This window comes from Xylaria bambusicola, assembly GCF_022495145.1.
Source record: "Xylaria bambusicola strain CBS 139988 unplaced genomic scaffold F5B22scaffold_1, whole genome shotgun sequence".
Lineage (NCBI taxonomy): Eukaryota > Fungi > Ascomycota > Sordariomycetes > Xylariales > Xylariaceae > Xylaria > Xylaria bambusicola.
In genome coordinates, this window is record NW_025953554.1 from 904723 (window position 1) to 922583 (window position 17861).

General features: G+C 48.0%; 4 protein-coding genes across 4 annotated transcripts; 2 read left to right on the forward strand and 2 right to left on the reverse strand.

Moving 5' to 3' along the window:
* Positions 1-1384: 1384 nt before the first annotated feature.
* On the forward strand, positions 1385-6054 carry F5B22DRAFT_582937 (uncharacterized protein). Its single transcript, XM_047973336.1, has 3 exons — positions 1385-2140; positions 2218-2919; positions 2969-6054. Exons 1-3 carry the CDS (start codon positions 1965-1967, stop codon positions 5475-5477), a joined length of 3387 nt encoding a protein of 1128 aa, XP_047836342.1. The 5' UTR covers positions 1385-1964; the 3' UTR covers positions 5478-6054.
* Positions 6055-6333: 279 nt separating this feature from the next.
* On the reverse strand, positions 6334-9118 carry F5B22DRAFT_582938 (MFS general substrate transporter). Its single transcript, XM_047973337.1, has 5 exons — positions 8281-9118; positions 8157-8223; positions 7873-8102; positions 7504-7717; positions 6334-7336 (listed from the first exon to the last, which is right to left on the reverse strand). Exons 1-5 carry the CDS (start codon positions 8575-8577, stop codon positions 6633-6635), a joined length of 1512 nt encoding a protein of 503 aa, XP_047836343.1. The 5' UTR covers positions 8578-9118; the 3' UTR covers positions 6334-6632.
* A 1850-nt stretch (positions 9119-10968) lies between these two features.
* Positions 10969-12879, forward strand: F5B22DRAFT_12037 (uncharacterized protein). The gene is made up of 4 exons (XM_047968883.1): positions 10969-11267; positions 11332-11436; positions 11498-11877; positions 11933-12879. The coding sequence occupies exons 1-4, from the start codon at positions 11079-11081 to the stop codon at positions 12378-12380; spliced, it is 1122 nt and encodes a 373-aa protein (XP_047836344.1). The 5' UTR covers positions 10969-11078; the 3' UTR covers positions 12381-12879.
* A 1964-nt stretch (positions 12880-14843) lies between these two features.
* On the reverse strand, positions 14844-17314 carry F5B22DRAFT_632498 (ATP-dependent DNA helicase recQ; the record flags this gene model as incomplete). The annotated part of the gene is made up of 4 exons (XM_047976704.1): positions 14844-14885; positions 14950-16785; positions 16840-16923; positions 16985-17314. The coding sequence occupies 4 exons, from the start codon at positions 17312-17314 to the stop codon at positions 14844-14846; spliced, it is 2292 nt and encodes a 763-aa protein (XP_047836345.1).
* Positions 17315-17861: the final 547 nt, after the last annotated feature.

The following is a 17861-nucleotide window of genomic DNA, read 5'->3' on the forward strand; positions in this document are numbered from 1 at the left end:
GTGCATGTACTGCTGCAGGTAAATTATCTTCAAGATTGATAACAAAGGGGGTTTCTTCCCCCCTCAACCTGGCCAAATGCCAGGCGAGGACAGCCAGGCGAGAACAGCCAAACTATTAGCTACATCGGATTAGCTTGGGATAGTAGAATTTTACGACGTGACCGGAAGCAGCAGGATTTACACAGAATGATGAGGGCTACCTAGCTAAGTGTGACCGTTATTATTAAACTGCACGAACTTCATGCCTGAGCCTTTTTCTGATAAAAACATGTGCTAGATATGTACCGAGTGTCCATCTAACTTCCCAGACACATGATATCGCTAAGGTTACCTAGATACTTTGTAGTAGCTGCTAGATCATGACGTCTTGGGTTGGCTGCACCCTGCAATATGATAGATCTAGCGGATGATCAATCAACTCTGATTGGCTGACGATGTTAGTTGGGTGTGCAGCTGGAGGGTGACGAGGGTGACATGAATCCAGAGGCGTGGCGGTGGTCGTCATCGGTGATCGTGGCCGGTGATCGTGGCAGATGGTTGCGACACTAGATAGGTATACGGATTTGCTGTGAACAAGTTATTGGATGCATCTGGGCATGTTACGTCTTCGGCGTTGCGTTGAGGTGGTGTGTATCGGACACAATGCCCCCCCCAAGATGCCGAGGCGTGCAGATGCCTGGCTTGAAGATATTTACTATGGAGGAAAGGCAACGTGTGTATTGTGGTCGTTTACCATTAGGTCTGCCAGAGTCTGTCTTCATGTATAAAATCTCTTGAGAGTAACCTACATGTAAATTTGTTCAGGAGCCCGCGCTTAACCCGTGCTGTTCATACCTCGTTCGCAAGATATCTTGTTTCTACTCTTGTCACCCCTCTACTGCGGTAGCCTCGTCGACGCGGTGCCAAAACGGGAGCCCAATAATAGGTAGTTCGATATAGTTAAAAACTATGGCCCCCAAAAACAAAAGTAGCTGTGACTCAGATTTGATATGACAGGTCACAGTGTACATCCTCTTCGCTAATGAGGAAAATGAAGAGGAGGCATAAAGTAGGACAGGCAGTTTAGATCGATTCTGCCCAGGCGATATCTTCGGGACACATAACGGGTAGAAGATGAGACCGGATGCCAACCTTGAAAGGATCCCAGGGTTGTCGAGATGCTGAAACGCGATACCTATGATGGGTTTCCATCACAAGCTCCTGGGTCTGCCTGGGCCAGTCCTGGCTCTATCCTGGCTGTGTCCTGGCTGACGCGCATGCTGGGGCGGAGGGGCAGGCGCTGTACGTTAGTGGAGCCTACCTACACAGTACTGTAGCCTGTAGGTATCTAGGTAGGGTCTGGTAGGGGGCTCGGGGGGACAAGCGACACTGATGTCAGCATCCTGTCGAGCTGTCTCAAAACCTGAACCGAACCCACCTTGGAGGTCGCCAAGCGGCCACTAATGTGCCTCCCGCAGCCTGGACTCTCTGCCTGGACACTCGCGCTCACAGAGGCGTTCTGGTGATTGTGGGGACCTGCTAAGTACCGTAGGTAACCTGTAAACTCCACATCATCATCATCGTCGAAGCTCCCTTATCTTTCGCGACCTTGATATTCTATTTTCTCGACCCTCTTGAGCGCCTGCCTCCCTTCTTCTCAGCCTCGCTCTGCTATTCCGCACATCTCGGCCCCCCTCAGTTGTGTGTGCCTTGTCACTCTACGTGTCCGCGCCTCGAGACTATTGCGACTTTCCAGTCTTTCGTTTTGAGTACTGCTGGCTTGATCGTGACCTGTCTGTGCTTTGCTGGCCTTTGGACTTGGCCCTAACGCGCATAGCGCGCTCTCTCTGGATGCCAAATTCCACTACTATATGAGGAATCTTCAGCTACAGACAAAGAACAAAGAAAACTTGCGACATTAACCCGAAAGGGGAAACGGTTGGAACCGAAGCCTTTCCATACCATCATCACACTATTGCGCTGTAATGGCTGTCACCATGAATGGCAAGCGCCAGCCCCAGACGAACAATTCACCCAAGGGACCCAAAGCCCTCAGCGGTGTCAATGGGCATGGGCCAGCCGTATCAGTCACGGCGCAGGGAAGCATACCTGCCAAGAGACGGAGGGGCTTCTTTGCTCGGTCATCTGGTGCCATTGCCAGGTATGTCCCTCAACTTCAGGTCTGATAAAATGACTCCAAATGACTAACTCCAGCCATTTTTCGACATTGTCATATAGGCTTTTCACATGGTACACGATCTTGACACTGTTATTTTGGTGCCCTTCTTCACCCGCTGAATACAACGAGACGTCGCCCAAAATCTGCAAGCCTTACTTATATACTAAACATGCCGTCGCGCCACACCTAACCCCCTACTACGATGCCTATGCTGCCCCATATGTCGAACTGGCTCGTCCTTACTATGATACTCTTGATAGCAAAGTCATCACTCCAGGCCGCGCCTATGCTGTCAAGTACGGAGGACCACGCGTGGCACAAGTCCAGGCTTTGGGGCATGCGCAGTGGGAAAAGAATCTCCAGCCACAGATTCTCAAGTACCAGACCCTGGCCAAGGCACAGTACGACCAGACTATTTCTCCTCATGTTGATAAAGCTGCTACCGCCATCGCACCCTACTATGACATAGCTCGGACAAATGCTCTCCAGACTTACCACGAAGTTATCGTCCCAACTTACACCTTTGTCCACCCTTACGCCAGCCAGTGTTATGATGTTGCTTACGATCTCACTCGAAATACTGTCCTCCCTTCTACAGTCTGGGCATGGAATAAGACATATGCTTTCCTGGATTCTGCAGTCTGGCCACACCTACGGGACGTCTACATCCTGAAGGTAGAACCCCAGTTAGTTCGTATCGGTGAAAGACTAGGCCGGTACAATGAAAAGAAGCCGAAAGCTGTAGTGGAGGAAAACGAGTCGTACGTATTACACTCTTACGTAATGCTTTATTTGCTGATCAATGAATAGAAGTGCACCCAAAGCTACGTTTATCAAACCTACGGTCTCCATCTCGTCCACTACGGTTTCAGTTGCTGCGCCTACACAGACCCCTTCGCAAGTGCCTGATATAGAGTACCCCCAAGCGTCCGAAGCGCCCTCTGATACTCAATCTACCCCTAGTGAGACGCCGAAGTCAAAACAGGAAGTTCGCGATCTCGCCGCGAAAACTGTCGCGGAAGATTTGGAGCTATGGCAGAACAAATTCACGAAGGTTGCCGAAGAAGGAGCTGCCGAAATTGAGGATCGTGTAGATGAGATCTCTGCGGACATGATCGAGAACCATGCCAACACTATCGGCAAGTCCCTTGTATCTCAGCTAGAAACGACTGTCCACTCCGAGCTCGATAGTCTCAAGAAAGCTATTGTCAGCATTTTGGAAAGTGGTAGCAACGACTCAAAAATGACGGATGAAAATGTTGCAGCCGCGGTTCGCAGTGCTGGCCTGAACATTAAGAACAAGGCCCAGAATATTCGTGACTGGCGTCAGAGCTACGAACAACAGACAGAAGTTGCTGTCACCAAAGCTGCAGAGGAACACTTCAGCATTATCGAGAGAACGCGCGACCTAGCGCTCCAGAAGATTGGTATGAAGTGGGCTTGGATGGACGGTGTCACTTACAAAGATTGGCAAAAGTATCACCAGCTACGGGCTCGTTTCGAGGAGTGGACAGATGAACTCAAACGTCTGATTACTACTCACCCTGGTCTCGTGGAAGCCCAGACTGCGGCCATTAATATCGAGGGCGAAGGTATGGCTATTGCGCACGAAGCAGCAACGGAGCTGGGTAGATTGAAGCAAGTTGCAGCATGGAAGGCCACTGCTCAGGATTTCACGGATGATTTTGACAGCAGCAGGATGCAATTAGCCGCCGAGGCAGCCGAGAAACGAATTGCCGAATCAGTGCGCTTAGCATCCGAGGAAGCTGCCCAGAAAGATGTTGATACATCTGCTTTGCCCCCAATGGAAAGTTTGGCAGGCGAACCCACTGATAGTTCCATTGAGCTACACTCCAGCTCTCCCACAACACGCGAATCCGAATCCGAATCCCAACGCTTCGTGAATGAGCCCACAAATGCAGCCGAACCATCTGAGCCTTTGAGTAGCGTAGACCAAGTTGATGGACCTGAACAGATGGAGGAGACCATTATAGAATCGCCCGATTTACCGATCCATACGATCGATAAAGAAGGTGCTTCGACAACTGTAAAGTCAGTACTATTCGGAGCGGCCGCAGAGTCCGTCCCCACCCGGCAACCTATTTTAGATGACAATGTACTTTCCTCGGCGTCGAGTGCGCTGTCCGTGGCTCAGTCTGATGCCCCTGCGAGCATCACATCCGCTGCGCAATCCGCTTATACGGCCGCACTAGCTGGAGCAGCTGATCAGTATTCTCGCGCCATGTCAGCCGTATCTGCTCAGATATCTGGCGAACCAAAACCTGTCCACGAGGAGATGCTTAGTTCGGTGTCTAATGGATATTTCGGCGCCATAGCCGCAGCCAATTCCCGCCTAAATGAAGCCATGACAGTAGCATCTGAAAATATATATGGCACTCCCACTACCAAGCGACTCCCCGTTATGCCAACGGTCCCGTCGGTCGATTGGGAACGAGTACAATCTATTGCGCAACAAAAGTTCGAGGATTCAATGAGCTGGGCTTCTGATCAGTATGATTCTGCTAAAGTTGCAATTGGGGCCGCCGAGCCAACTCCAAGTACATACCTTGAAGGGGCGGAAAAGAGAGCCGAAAAGCTCTTGGACCAAGCTAAGCACAACTACTTTGCCGGAGTAGGCCTTGCCCATGCTCGCTACTCTGAATTTCTGTCGGTCGCTTCTACGGCTGTGAGCTCCCTAACAGCTACACCTACACCCACCAATATCCAGGAATCAGCATCATCGGCAGTCTCTGCTGCTAGTGAAGCCGCAGAATCAATGGCTTCATCTGTAGGCGACTTAGCTGGAGAGGCTAAAGACGTGATCGACCAGAGTTGGGATAGACTGGTAAGCCGTGTAAGCTCTCAAGTCTACGGTGCGTCTACTCCAACGCCGTGGTACGAGAACCTGTATGTGGCCGCCAGTGACTACGCATCTCAAGCGGGAGACTCGGCCGTGTCTGCTTCTGAAGCTGTTGCTGATCAAGTAGCTGCTGCATCATCACTAGTGGAAGAGTACGCTGCTTCTGCCACCTCAGCAGCTTCATCACAATATGTTGCTGTAAGCTCACTCGTTTCTGAGCTAGTTATCGGCAAAGAGCCGAGCTATACCGAGTCTGTTTATTCACGACTTGCCCATGCTTATACAACGGGGCTTTCTTCAGCGTCAAGCATCGGCAGCGTTGCATCAGCAACAGCCGCCAGTGCTGCCAGTATCATAAGCGACGCTGCAAGCTCTGGCTTAGAAGCAGCCAGTGAGAACATTGCATCAGCAACAGATAAGGTCAAGGACACAGTAGACCATATCAAGGATGAACTTTAAGACCACAATTAGCTTGTACGCCTGAGTTACTATGCATTGCAGGACAAGCTGCCACTAGCAAGAAATCAACTCGCTTTGCCAACACGGTGCGACCGTCGTATGACGGTCTGCTTCCGCCGATGTTATCAAGTTCCTATCTCACTCTTTAAGAAGTTTTCATATACCCTAAGCAGATCTTGTTTGTTTCTGCAACCTATAAATCTATCCGCACATTAAGATACCATAGGGAGCCAGTTCGGTTCTTGCTGTTGTCACAATAGCCATTGAGTGGCTGATACAACAATAATTGCGCCAGATTGAAACGTCAACGCTGAGCCCTTCAGAGCTAAGTGCTGTTCTTTTTCGGTCAAGGCAAGGGGAAGGGGGCGGCTGATACATCTTGGGCCTCGGTGGGAACAGTGGGATGGATGGTGTTGGGCTAGACCCAGAACATAAAGCCGTCCTTTACCGAGCGAGAGATCGGATGGGATTATATGTATGTATGTATGATGTATATGTATCAAATTATGAAGTTCCAACAGACGGTGTCGATGAGCGATGCCTTTATAATTCCCCGTGCCTATTATCGCCCCTGTTGCTGTAGTAATTGGTCTCAATTTGTTTGGAACCAAAGCGGGTGATAAGAAGTTGTTAATTTGTTCATAGTTAAGTAAAAACCAGATTCAAGGTCTGTCCTAGCCATGATAGCCAAGCATGAATCTAGCCATCTATGATCTGGTAACCTCCAAGTTTAAAAGAGCGACCCTTAACTCCTTCTCGAAATCACCAACCACTTGATTTCCTAAATCCTAATAAGCAAAGCAAAAGACAGGGCATACGTGGAATTGTTGGCGATTGATTCGCTCGGGAGTTATGACGTTACCAGTTGAGATTCGATAATGTATAAATGAAATGACATAAGGCGATTGCACTGCTTTTTAGCCTACACTGAGGAGCTGTACCGACCATCTATGCGAATCTACAATACTAATTGCCCACTCTGATCTCACAATGCTCATCACACTCTTATCTTCGTTCTCCGAAGTACTTAGGAATGATATCGTAAATAAGTCAAGCAGTCTATCCATTTGCATTTTGACGAACATGTGAGCATTTGTCGTCGCAATTCTACATACAAAGATTACCCTCTCCCCAGGTCAAGAACCTCAGCGCTTTTCAAAGGGTAAACCGGAAAGAGGGGTGGTCATCCCCAAGATTCCGCACTTCCTCGTCAGGCCGAGAAAGTCTATAATCTCTACCGCCAGCGTCTCGCTTGCGGTTCTCAAGCAACATGCCCACGAACATCGCCGTAGCGGCAATACCGCCAAGCCAATTGAATGCCAGCGCGGTGCCGTACCCAGTGTGGTACCTCGGCGCCTCACGCTCGAGGAAAACGTTCGCCGAGACGACGCCGACGATATTCCCCACCGTGACCTGTATCCCAGCGCCGAAGGCGCGCTTCCAGTGTCCCGAGATGTTGTTGGAGAGCCACGCGAGCGCCATCGGCGTGGCAATGTATCCGCCGACAGAGGCGAAGAACAGCGCGCCGTACTTGACGTCGCGGCTAAGCCCGTCTTGTCCGAGGAGAATGCCGTAGCCGACGGTGGCAAGTGAACAGCCCAGCAGGATGAAGCCGTAGCGGTGGCGGAGGCGGTCCGACAGCCACGCCACGAGGACCATAACAACCGCTGTCACGGCATACACGGGTATGCTGTGGACCTGTGCCTCGCGGGCCTTCCACCCGAACTCGACGAGGATGGTGGGCATGAAGAACACGAGGGAGTACCCCGTTGCACCCACGCCTAGGTAGATCAGAGACCCGAGCCAGATCTTGAAATCCCGGAATATGAGCTTGTAGGCTTGCTTGTTTAGTACGTCCACTAAGATGGCGATCAGCGTTCATCAGTATTGTCCGTTTGTGAAAACTGCAAGACCTAAGGCGAAAATAACACCCGCTGTTATGCCCTGCGTCAAACACCATTGCACTTGCAATTCTGGAAAAGTAAGGCAGAATGAGAAAGGGAGACGAAAACGAGTGAAGACTTACTGCGCGCTTCATCACCGCCGTCTTCGGCGAGGATGCGAGTGAGAAGAGCCTTTTCTTCTGTGCTTAGGAAGCGTGCTTGCGAGGGCCAGTCGACGATTAGGAAGACAGCGATCAGAGCGACGAACGCAGTCACCGCGCCCTCGATAATGAAGATCCAGCGCCAGGCGCGGATGTTCAGCTGTCCGTCTAGATCTGCGATGGCGTACGCGAGGAGCTACAAGGAGAAAATCGGCGCGTTAGTAAGTCAATAGCACAAGAACGAATGCTCTATCACTGAAGGCATAGAAAAGAAGTAATTAAAACATGGGGGTGAGAGACAAAATGGGAATTTCATTATGAAGATTGATTTCTTCTGAAATAGGTACTTACTCCTCCAACGGCTCCCGCCACAACCACGGAGGTGAAGAAAAAGCTCATCCGGACCTGGAAATCGTGGCGTCTGTAGTACATAGACGTCAGGTAGATGATGCCTGGTATCACGCCCGCTTCGAGGGCGCCTAGCAGGAAGCGCAGGACGACGAGCTGCGCGTACGTCTTGACGAAGCCCATTGACATGTTCACTATGCCCCAGCTAAACATGAGGCCAGAGAGATACCAGGCTGTTGAGGGGTTAGTCATGATCCATAGCACTATTGGGGTGTGCTTGTTCTTACATGGCCGCACTCTTTTGATAATCATATTGCTGGGTATCTCGAGAAGGATATACGGGATGAAGTAGACCTAGCAACAGACATCAGTTCCGTCGATCGTCGTAAGTTGAAGCGAAGCATAACCTACAAATAAAGCGACATTGAACCGATTCCCGTGCAGCTCGAGATCCTCGGCGAGGCCCTGGATGCGAGCATTGCTGATGTTAATGCGGTCCAGGAAGGAAAGGGCGTACACGACGTATAGGATAGGGTATACGTGAAGATCAATCTTCCATAGGAGCCGTCTCTCAACATGGGGATCGATTCTATCGGTGTCGCTGGCTTTGCTATCGGTAGCCCCCTCTATATCTGGGTTAATGGGGATATGGTGGGTGAGGACATCTTCCCCTATCTGAGGGCACGACGAGCGCTTCTCGGAAGCCATGACCGTTGCTTGACGAACCGCCCCAACGTATTCTTATAAGCGGCGGCGGTGACAGATCCTTGTCGGTGGCGTTATTGTGCGGCGTATTTTAAGAGGGACGAATGATATACAGTCGTGTGATTATTGTATGATACGGGTGAAGCTAAGCGCGGGCTATTTTTGAGGACGCGGGGGTGAACAATGATGCTACTGAGTAAAAACAGACACGGCGAGCACAAAATATAGATAGGTCCTGAGCGGGTTGAATAGCGAGAGGATTTAGATCGCAGCTTGACACTTTTTGCTTTTACCTGATGGGTTTTCTCCCTGTACACACAATCTGCCACCACGCTTCCAAGATGCGTGGTTCGAGAACGATCAGGGAGAGTGCTGATGTGTACCAGAGTAGATCCTATCTAGAACGATGCGCAGACATGTTTCTGCTATATTCACCAGAGGGGATTTGACCCATCTATGCATATACGCCGTATTTTACTATTTTCATGAAAAGATCTTCAGATGAGACATCGTCATACCAACAACAGCTCGTTGGTTCCCCCTTACCTGCCGCCAAGAAAATAGCGGCCTGGCGGATAAGCATAGAATGCAACGCAGCACTACAGTCGATGAATCAGATGCTGCATTTGTTTCTTTTGCTAAGCGTATCCCCCGCATCTAGCTTGTGATGTGCCGGCGAACCGCGATGTAAGACAGTTTCACGGCTAGAGCCAATTGGGGGGCAAACCCCTCATTTGTGTCAACTCATAGTCGCCTCCACAAAGGCTGGGAGACCGGAATCAGTGAAGATCTGACTTGACGGCTGGCTTGGTGGCGAGACATGAAATGTCTGATACTCGCCACAGCTGGTACCTGCGTTACCTGACCTTGAGAGGAAATCTCAAACACCCCCTCCATGAGTGATGTCGGTAGTTGAAAAGTGGCAGTTAACCCAAATATTCGAACCGCTTGACATAACTGGGAGGTAAGTATCACTTGGAAATAGCCCTGCCAACTGATCTGGTAGAAGTGATATAATAACTTGTGAATTCTGTAATGATTCTAAGGCAAAAGTCACATGAGATGGCATGTAATGTCGACTTGAATTTGCCTGTTGTGTCTGTTAGAGGAGAAGAGTGTGTCGACCGGTTATCTTTCTAATTACACTATTATCAGTCAATTATTTTGCTATGTCAAGATAAATAACCATTTCTTATCAATGGGACTAAACCAAAGTGATTTCATTTTGGTATTTTCTACAATTTCGGCATCGATCAATCAGTCTACTAACATCAATGCGTCCAAGAGCGACTGGCGTCATGAAACTCATTATCGCGTTGTCTTACCTGAGTAAGGATTTTCTAGGTTAGTATTCTCGAATATGGCGTGGCTGGCCGTTATCCTACCAGTTATACTCATCACAATGAATCACGGTAGCACCTAAGTGCTGCAAGAAACATCAGACCACTTCTAGCATCACAGTTGCACGCCACTCAAGCGAAGACGGCCGTAAGAATCCTTAGAGCAGTAGGTGGCTGGCTTCAGATGTCAATATGTCGCGGGGGGATCTCAGTGTCATTTCCGGTCTGGAAAACTAGCTTCGTCCCATCTCGTCCATCTAACGCCCGGATACTCCATAATTGCCCATCTACTCGAGAAGAAGTAGAGACATGGGAAGCGAGGGAGAAGATATGTTCAATCAGGCTATGAGCGCGTGAGTGAGCAGCTTCCCGAAAGGTCGCACATGCACAACACCGGCCGCCTATCCTCTCTCTTGTGTGTATCGCAGACTATTCATCCTATCCGATTCGCTCATGTGCAAGCGACATCTAAGCAGTGCGCCTCTAGTATACAACGTTCAGCCACTTTTCCTCGGTGTAGCTGAGTTGATTCCCTTGATTGGGAGTATTCGCACTCAGATTGGGTCGGGAACGGGAATGGATGAAGCTACCCCATTCGCCTGACTTACAACGATTTGCCCTTTTGGCATTTTACGATCATTGGGAAAAGACAGGAAATTCGCCCCATCTTCTAGTTGGCTTATGCCCACTCTAGGTGGCTTCCAGCAGGGTCGATAAGGCAGGACTAATTACGACCGCCTTGAAGGTGCGATCACGAGGCAAACCTATGCATTTGCCAGTGTTGAGAATTGCCTATTGGCTAGACACCACAGCTTCAGCCCATCAAGCCTCTTCACCCCCTCACTCATTGAGTAGTGCTCACCCCTTCCTCGCTCCATTATATCCTGATGTCTTTGCTTCATTCAGCTCTGGAAGCAAATTTCAGAGAATATATTGTGCCTAAAGTTGGGACTTTTCAACATATACAAGGTCTATCTCTTGTTCAACGGCCGCCAAGAACTTTATCCAACTTCCAACAACGTTTCAGAACCCATTCATCACCCCGGGGAATCAAATAAGTCAAATCGATATCCTATCATTCTATTACTCCGTGCGGACGGCTAGCGACTAGGTGCTTTTGTATGAGGATGATCCTACGGGTAACTGCTCCGAATATTTGCAAATATGGCAATAATACATCAGAGTAGAGATGTCAGTGCCGGCCATCTAGCTGGTGATAATAGCCCTATGATCTATATACCTGCCTGGATCTTCGCGTTCCTCTGCCCTATGATCGTAGGCACTAGGATATGGTCAAGGCAGAGGGCTGGCGGACGACTGGGAGCAGATGATTATACGATCATAGTATCTCTTGTAAGTGCTCTCAAATCTCAAATGCGGCGATAAGAACCTCATAACTGATACGGATGGTATCAAGGTGTTTGCGATGACCACCGATGTGCTTACAGTTTGGGCTTGTTACAACGGTTATGGGAAGCACGCTGCAAGTTTGACAGAGAGTCAAAGATATGAGGCCTTCAAGGTAATAACTTTATTGAGATCACTTAGCGCTGTCAATATAGAAGAGCTCATACGTTTGGCAGGCCTTTTACCTTACCCAAATCACATACAAGACGTCTATAAACCTTACCAAGTCCTCGGTTCTGCTACTGTATATGCGCATATTTAGCGGCGTTAAATGGTTCAGACGGGCCTGTCTGACCATACTCGCTTTTGTCGCTTTATACTGTGTTGCAGTCATTGTAGCGACGATATTTCAGTGCATTCCCGTTGCTGCAGCGTTTGACAAGACAATTACCAACAAGACATGCATCAATAACGGGCAGTTCTGGTTTGCAAACGTCGGCTTCTCCATCGCATCCGACATCATTATTCTCATCCTTCCCATGCCGCTTGTGCACTCGCTTCAAATCCCACGTGTGCAGAAGGCCGCGCTGATTTTCGTGTTCACACTTGGTGCCTTGTAAGTCTTGCTATCTGAACTTTGAAACTTAAAATCTTCGCTAATCAACAATTAGTGTGGTCATAACGTCCTGTCTCAGGGCCACGACCTTGAATCTGCAAGCCAAAAGCCGTGATCCCCTATACGATGTCGCCTCGACCATGTGGACTACAATCGAAATGAGCGTGGCTCTCATATGTGCCTGTCTGCCCCAGATCCGTCCTTTGATCGTCAAGTTATTCCCCAAGATCATGCCGGCATCTAGCGCCTCCAAAAATAGGCCGAAGATTACATTTGGGAGTAGCGTCTTGAAGTCGTGCGACAGTCGTCATCTCACTAGCGATGGTCGCGAGTGGGTCAGAATTGAGTGTCAGAACGATATAAACTTGACAAGCTTTCGCCATGGAGATACCCGTTCGGAGACACCGAGGATACCCAAAGAGACTTTTGCTAGGGTAGGTGTGAAGGATACCGTGGAATATGATGCGGGACAGTCTGGGTACAGAACAGACTCTTGGGTCTAAGTTGTGTTGGAGGAGTTGGACGATGCTGATAAGTTGGTAGAGACCCCTCGATTGGACCATATAGAAAATCGTAACGGAAGAGCGGCGGCTACTTCTCGCTATTATTGGTTATAGGATCTTGTTGAATGGTTGGTAAATGTATCCATTGTTGTAAGAATATCCAATTGCATCCCATTCTTATAAATCTGCTGTAACCCAATATACCTCACGAAGGAGTTTGTCCATCTGCCGTTATGTGTAATAGATGTATACAGCGCATACTCTCCCCAGGCTCGCCTCCCTCCCTAGAATCGGGTAGGTTACTTTCGTAGCTTGGCCCTCCTGATGATGACCATCTCGATACAGCTCTTAGAGTTATCTATAACATCAGGCCCATTATTGGCGTGACAGCAGACCCGTCAGACATTCACATTATTGACAAGATCGTATATGCTGGCTTCCAGTGGTTGGACTCCGAACTCCTAAGTAACTCTGTTGAGTAATCTTGGAGAGGGAAACTTCAGGATTAATAATGCGCACACTCATGGAACCAACATACTAATAAATAATGCGGCACAGTACACTTAGAAGCGTTGTTGGCTTGCACGTGCATGCAATGGGCGTGAATCACAGCAGCGCCCCTGTTGGCAGTTTTAGATCGGTGCCAGACAGGCCAATATAAAATAAATAATCACTTGAGGTAGCCGAAATTGGGAGGGTGAGGTGGTATATCAAGTTTATAGAAAATGACTCTGTGAAAGATGCAACCAAGTCTCATATAATTAGTAATAGCCCAACCCAATGCCGAAACAAGTGGAAGACGTGGAAACACCACACCCTCTACAGATTATGTTACAAATATAGAGCTCAGCCCGATTCACAGAACTAGAGACAAACATAAGAGATCCAACTATAGATACATAATAAGCAACTCGTACGAAAGAATACCTGCTTTCTCGAGTACAAACGAGTGATAGGCATAAGGAACCCAACCAGAGCCACTATAAGTCCCTCCAGTTCTATACGAACATATAACGCAGCCGGATTGAAAAAGAAATCAGGGCACAATTCGGGTAAGCTGAGAGTGATAGTGCATATAGGACATCACTTCTGGGCTCCTCGCTTGCCCTTTGATGATCGCTTGGGCTCTGCTGGTGGGTCCAGGCTGTCAGGGTTGTGGGTGTTGGGTGGAGAGTATGTGCGGCAAGCATAGCATGGGTAGTTGATGGTGAATTCACGTTGGTCCGGTTGGTACGACGGCACACAATTGGGATAGTCAGGGCATGTTCCACAATACCGAGCATACTCGCTTTTGTGAAGACAAGAATATACAGCCCGCTTGTGTGGACACATTGTGAGATGTGAGGCGGCTGTAACAGGGTCTTTCGGATATCGATAGGGCAGAATATCTACAGATTATATATTGGTTAGTCTTCGTATCAATTTAATGCGGCACTCTGTAGCGTTTAATTGCGATAGATTCATACTTATTGATTGAGCAATTCTAGGTCTTGCCTTGGGATAGCTTGTATGCTTGAGGCTTCAGAAAGTAGCAGATGGATGATTTGAGTAGTTGACATGAGTTGAGATCAAAGTTATGTGTAATGAACGAATTCAACTCTTCCTTGATTATTTATATTCGAAAATCTCCTACCTTTCAGCAAACAAATCATTCGAGATACGTATATTCTCATTACGTCACCAGTTACTATCACGCTGTCCTCCTTGGAAGTAGGTAGGCTTCATCTACCAACCCTAGCTCCAGTTTGAGAAGAGACACATATACTCAAAAACGAAGGGAGACCTTGTGGCGCAACCTTCTGAGCAAGGGGAGGAAGGGGGGACATTAACAGCCCGAAAGGTAGGGATATCAATTGTTGCACCGTGAGCACCAAACACCTGGTCATTTCGGTGAGTTACAGCTAAAACTCGGCCAAAATATATGTGTCGAGGGCATCAAGCCGCATCTGTTATGAACAAACTGTTCATTTTCCTAGAACAAGAAAAAGAGTGAATAGGGACAGAGATACAATGACCTGGGAAACTTTTCAACTGGTGGCTAAAAGGGCATCACCTTGCCAGTAAGCCCGCGTGTTTGTGTTTTGGTTTGTTTAATGCTATACATAGCTCCCTTATTAAGAATATTACCCCGACCTTCCCGGAGTACTGGGCGGAAGCTAGACACACAATACAGTGGTTATGGAAATGCGCTCAAAGTTTAAGACCACGTTGTTTCAAGAGCCGCATTCACTCCTGTTAGGAGTTTTATTTGCACAACACCTTTCGTTAAAACTGTTATGAAATGCTGACCAACGGTCTCCTACTGCTTTCTTCATGAACCCTTATCTAGAGCTATTATAACTATGAGCCAACATTCGCTGGGTGACTGTTTGTCTCGTATCTTAGATACTGTGTATCTTCTATGTAATTCACGCGCGAATCTTCATGCAAGTTCAACTAAGCTTAATTCTTAGGAGCTTGAAATTATGACGCCTCACAAGCTTTAGTGAACTCCTTTAACAAAGACTATATGGGCTCAAGTTAGCAAATCCCAAGAGCACGATAGAAAAGGAAGAAATGTAAGACACACCTTGAAGCTATGTTCTTTAAGGGATCCAAACATGTAATGGGGGTTGTTGAAGCCAAGCGCTACTATTTTGGGGCTCGCGATTCCGAATGCGACACGAGCGAGAAATCGAGGGTCGTCTCGAACATCACAAAGAGCCTGTATAGCACGAATCTTCGATGAGTCGATAGAGGTTTCGGGTTTAGGAGGTAGTAGAGCGGGTTCACCCGTTAGGCAGTAGGTGCAATGCCCACACCGCGACTTTCCTCCTGGAAGGTCCATGCCAAAATATCTTGTCAGCGCCCATGCGAAACACTTACTGTCAGTCAATAAGCTGCAAATGGTGTTGAATCGCTTCATGTGTTCCTTCTCACGATATTCCATCTCAGTGTACAACTGGTTAGCTAGCTTTTCTATTTCTTGGCGTGTACTAGGTAGTTGCTTGAGCACTTGGTACCGTTGTATTAGACCTGTTCCTTTCAGTCGAATAAAGCCGCTATTATTGAATTCATTGAGCTTCTCCATAATGTCGGCACACACCAGGTTAAAATCTCTCGCAATAGCGTTAACATCGATGGCTTGCCATTTTTTCGTACTCGTGGAGTAACTAGCAATTGCCTTTGCCTCAGGTGAGTCATCGTGTTCGATATGATTCCTGTACTCTGGCGGAGCCTCGAACAGATAATTCTTGAATTCAGGGGTGATGGCACGAATGAGGCCAAAATGCAGTTCAATCTTTGCTAGGATGATACTAAGAGCTGGGCCAGTTACGTCATGCTTTCCCTCTAATTCTTGCTCGTTTAGCTTGATTAGTCTGCCACGATTGCCAGGGAGCTTGAATGTGGGCTTATTAAGGAAAATGTCCTCTAATAGTCCTTGAATTGAGTGTCGAGAGGGTAGATCAGCCTGAGCAAAGTATTCTTTCAGCCAAAAGTCATCCCTGCAGATATAAAGCATGCAGGAACTTTGATTCCCGTCCCGTCCGGCTCTGCCAATTTGCTGAGAATACTCTTCTATTGAGCTCGGTATGTCGTAGTTTACGACGTTCCGAATATCTGCCTTGTCGATCCCCATTCCAAAAGCAATCGTGGCTACCATGATACGGACACTACCTGCCATGAACGCTTCCTGAGTCTGCATCTTTTTTCGAGTGGAAATTTTAGAATGAAAATAGGCTGCATCATAACCCTCATTCCGTAGGTTGGCTGCGAGGATCTCGGCACGATCCCGAGCCGTTACATAGATCAGGGTAGGTCCGTGGTGGGTGTCGAGGAATTCAAGCAATGGACGGAGTTTTTCTCTCTTTTGCCTTATAACTTCCACCTTAAGTTCCAAGTTGGGTCGGTATGCGGAGGTCCTGAACAAATTAGATTCTCTGATATCCAAAAATTTGCAGATATCTTCTGCGACGCGAGGTGTAGCCGTGGCTGTGAGGCCAATGACACGCTCTGCCTCAATCTCCTTAGCGAAACGAGCAATTTTGAGGTAGTCTGGACGAAAAGAGTGTCCCCATTCTGAAATGCAATGGGCCTCGTCAATAGCAACCAGACGGACGCCGCCGGGAATACGCTTCATGCTTTCGACAAAGCCTGTACTGTTGAGTTTTTCTGGCGTACAGTACAGGAGTCTCAAACGACCCTCCAGAATAGATGTGTTGATGTCTCTCTGTTCTTTCATGGTCTTCGTCGAGTCCAAGCAAGCAGCAGAAATACCGCGCCGCTGTAAATCGTCAACCTGGTCCTTCATCAAGGCAATCAATGGAGACACGACAATGGTAATTCCGGGGCCCATTGCTGCTATTCCCGGCCGTCTGTTGGTCAAGCCCGCATTGTCGAGTTCTTCAAACGCAATGGCAGGTATCTATATGGTAATCAGGACTACATCATAGAGAATGCATTTCGAAGAATGGTATACCTGGTAACATAGTGATTTGCCAGCGCCAGTAGGAAACACGACAAGCGCATTTTCGCCCCGAAGAATAGTACTGATAGCTGCAGCCTGTAGTACAGAAAGACGTTAGTAACTATATCATATGGAATAGTATATGATAATAGCATACTTGTTCGTGGCGGAAGTCGTCATAACCAAAGGAGCGTTTCAATATGGATCGTGCAATGGAAGCATGTTCATGTGCCAAGGCCTGCTCTCCCCAGCTGTTAAGTCTTCGGAGACCGTTGTACGTTGGGTCAATGGGCTTTAGTCTAGCCAGGAACGCCAGCTTGTTGGCACCAGCATCATTGAGCAGTTTGTCGCGCAGCCCGTTCTTGGAGCAGTAGTTGATACCCTTTCGCCCCAACGACTCAGGTATCGAGGATGTATTGAAAGATCGTGAATAGTTGCGTACGATGCCCACATGTTTCACCCGGGAAACGTGTAAGTAAGGAGCCATTGTAACTGTGAAAATAGTAGTTGGCTTACTTGAGTAAAAAATAAGAAGAAAGACGGAACAAAGATGATCAAGCATTTAGGGAAGATATGTTCTCAATTGCTAGGCAATCTCATAGAATTGCATGGAAACTATATCTCCCAGGTAACCTCTGTCGTATTTATTTCATTCACGGCGCGTGATTATACTAGGCGCGCAGGAACTACTGACATTACTCAATGCACCTAAGTACCTGGCAGACTGGGTATTTACAATACTGTTACTCTTGCACTTCAGTGGGCTAATATCAGAGTCTTCCAGGCTCGCAAAGGATCAAGTTAAGATATAATTATGTGCTCCAGTTAGCTATATTTCTCGACATGCGATTGAGCAGTGTGCTCAATACATACGTGATCTTAGGACCTTAGTTTAACCGCTCCTTGACTCGACCCAAGTGTGACGGTTACTGTAATCTCTTGGTAGCGAGACTCAGGCAGTTACAAACATTGTTTGGTTACCTGGTATTACATGTACCGCAATACTACGAGCTGCTGAGAGTACTTGCAATGGT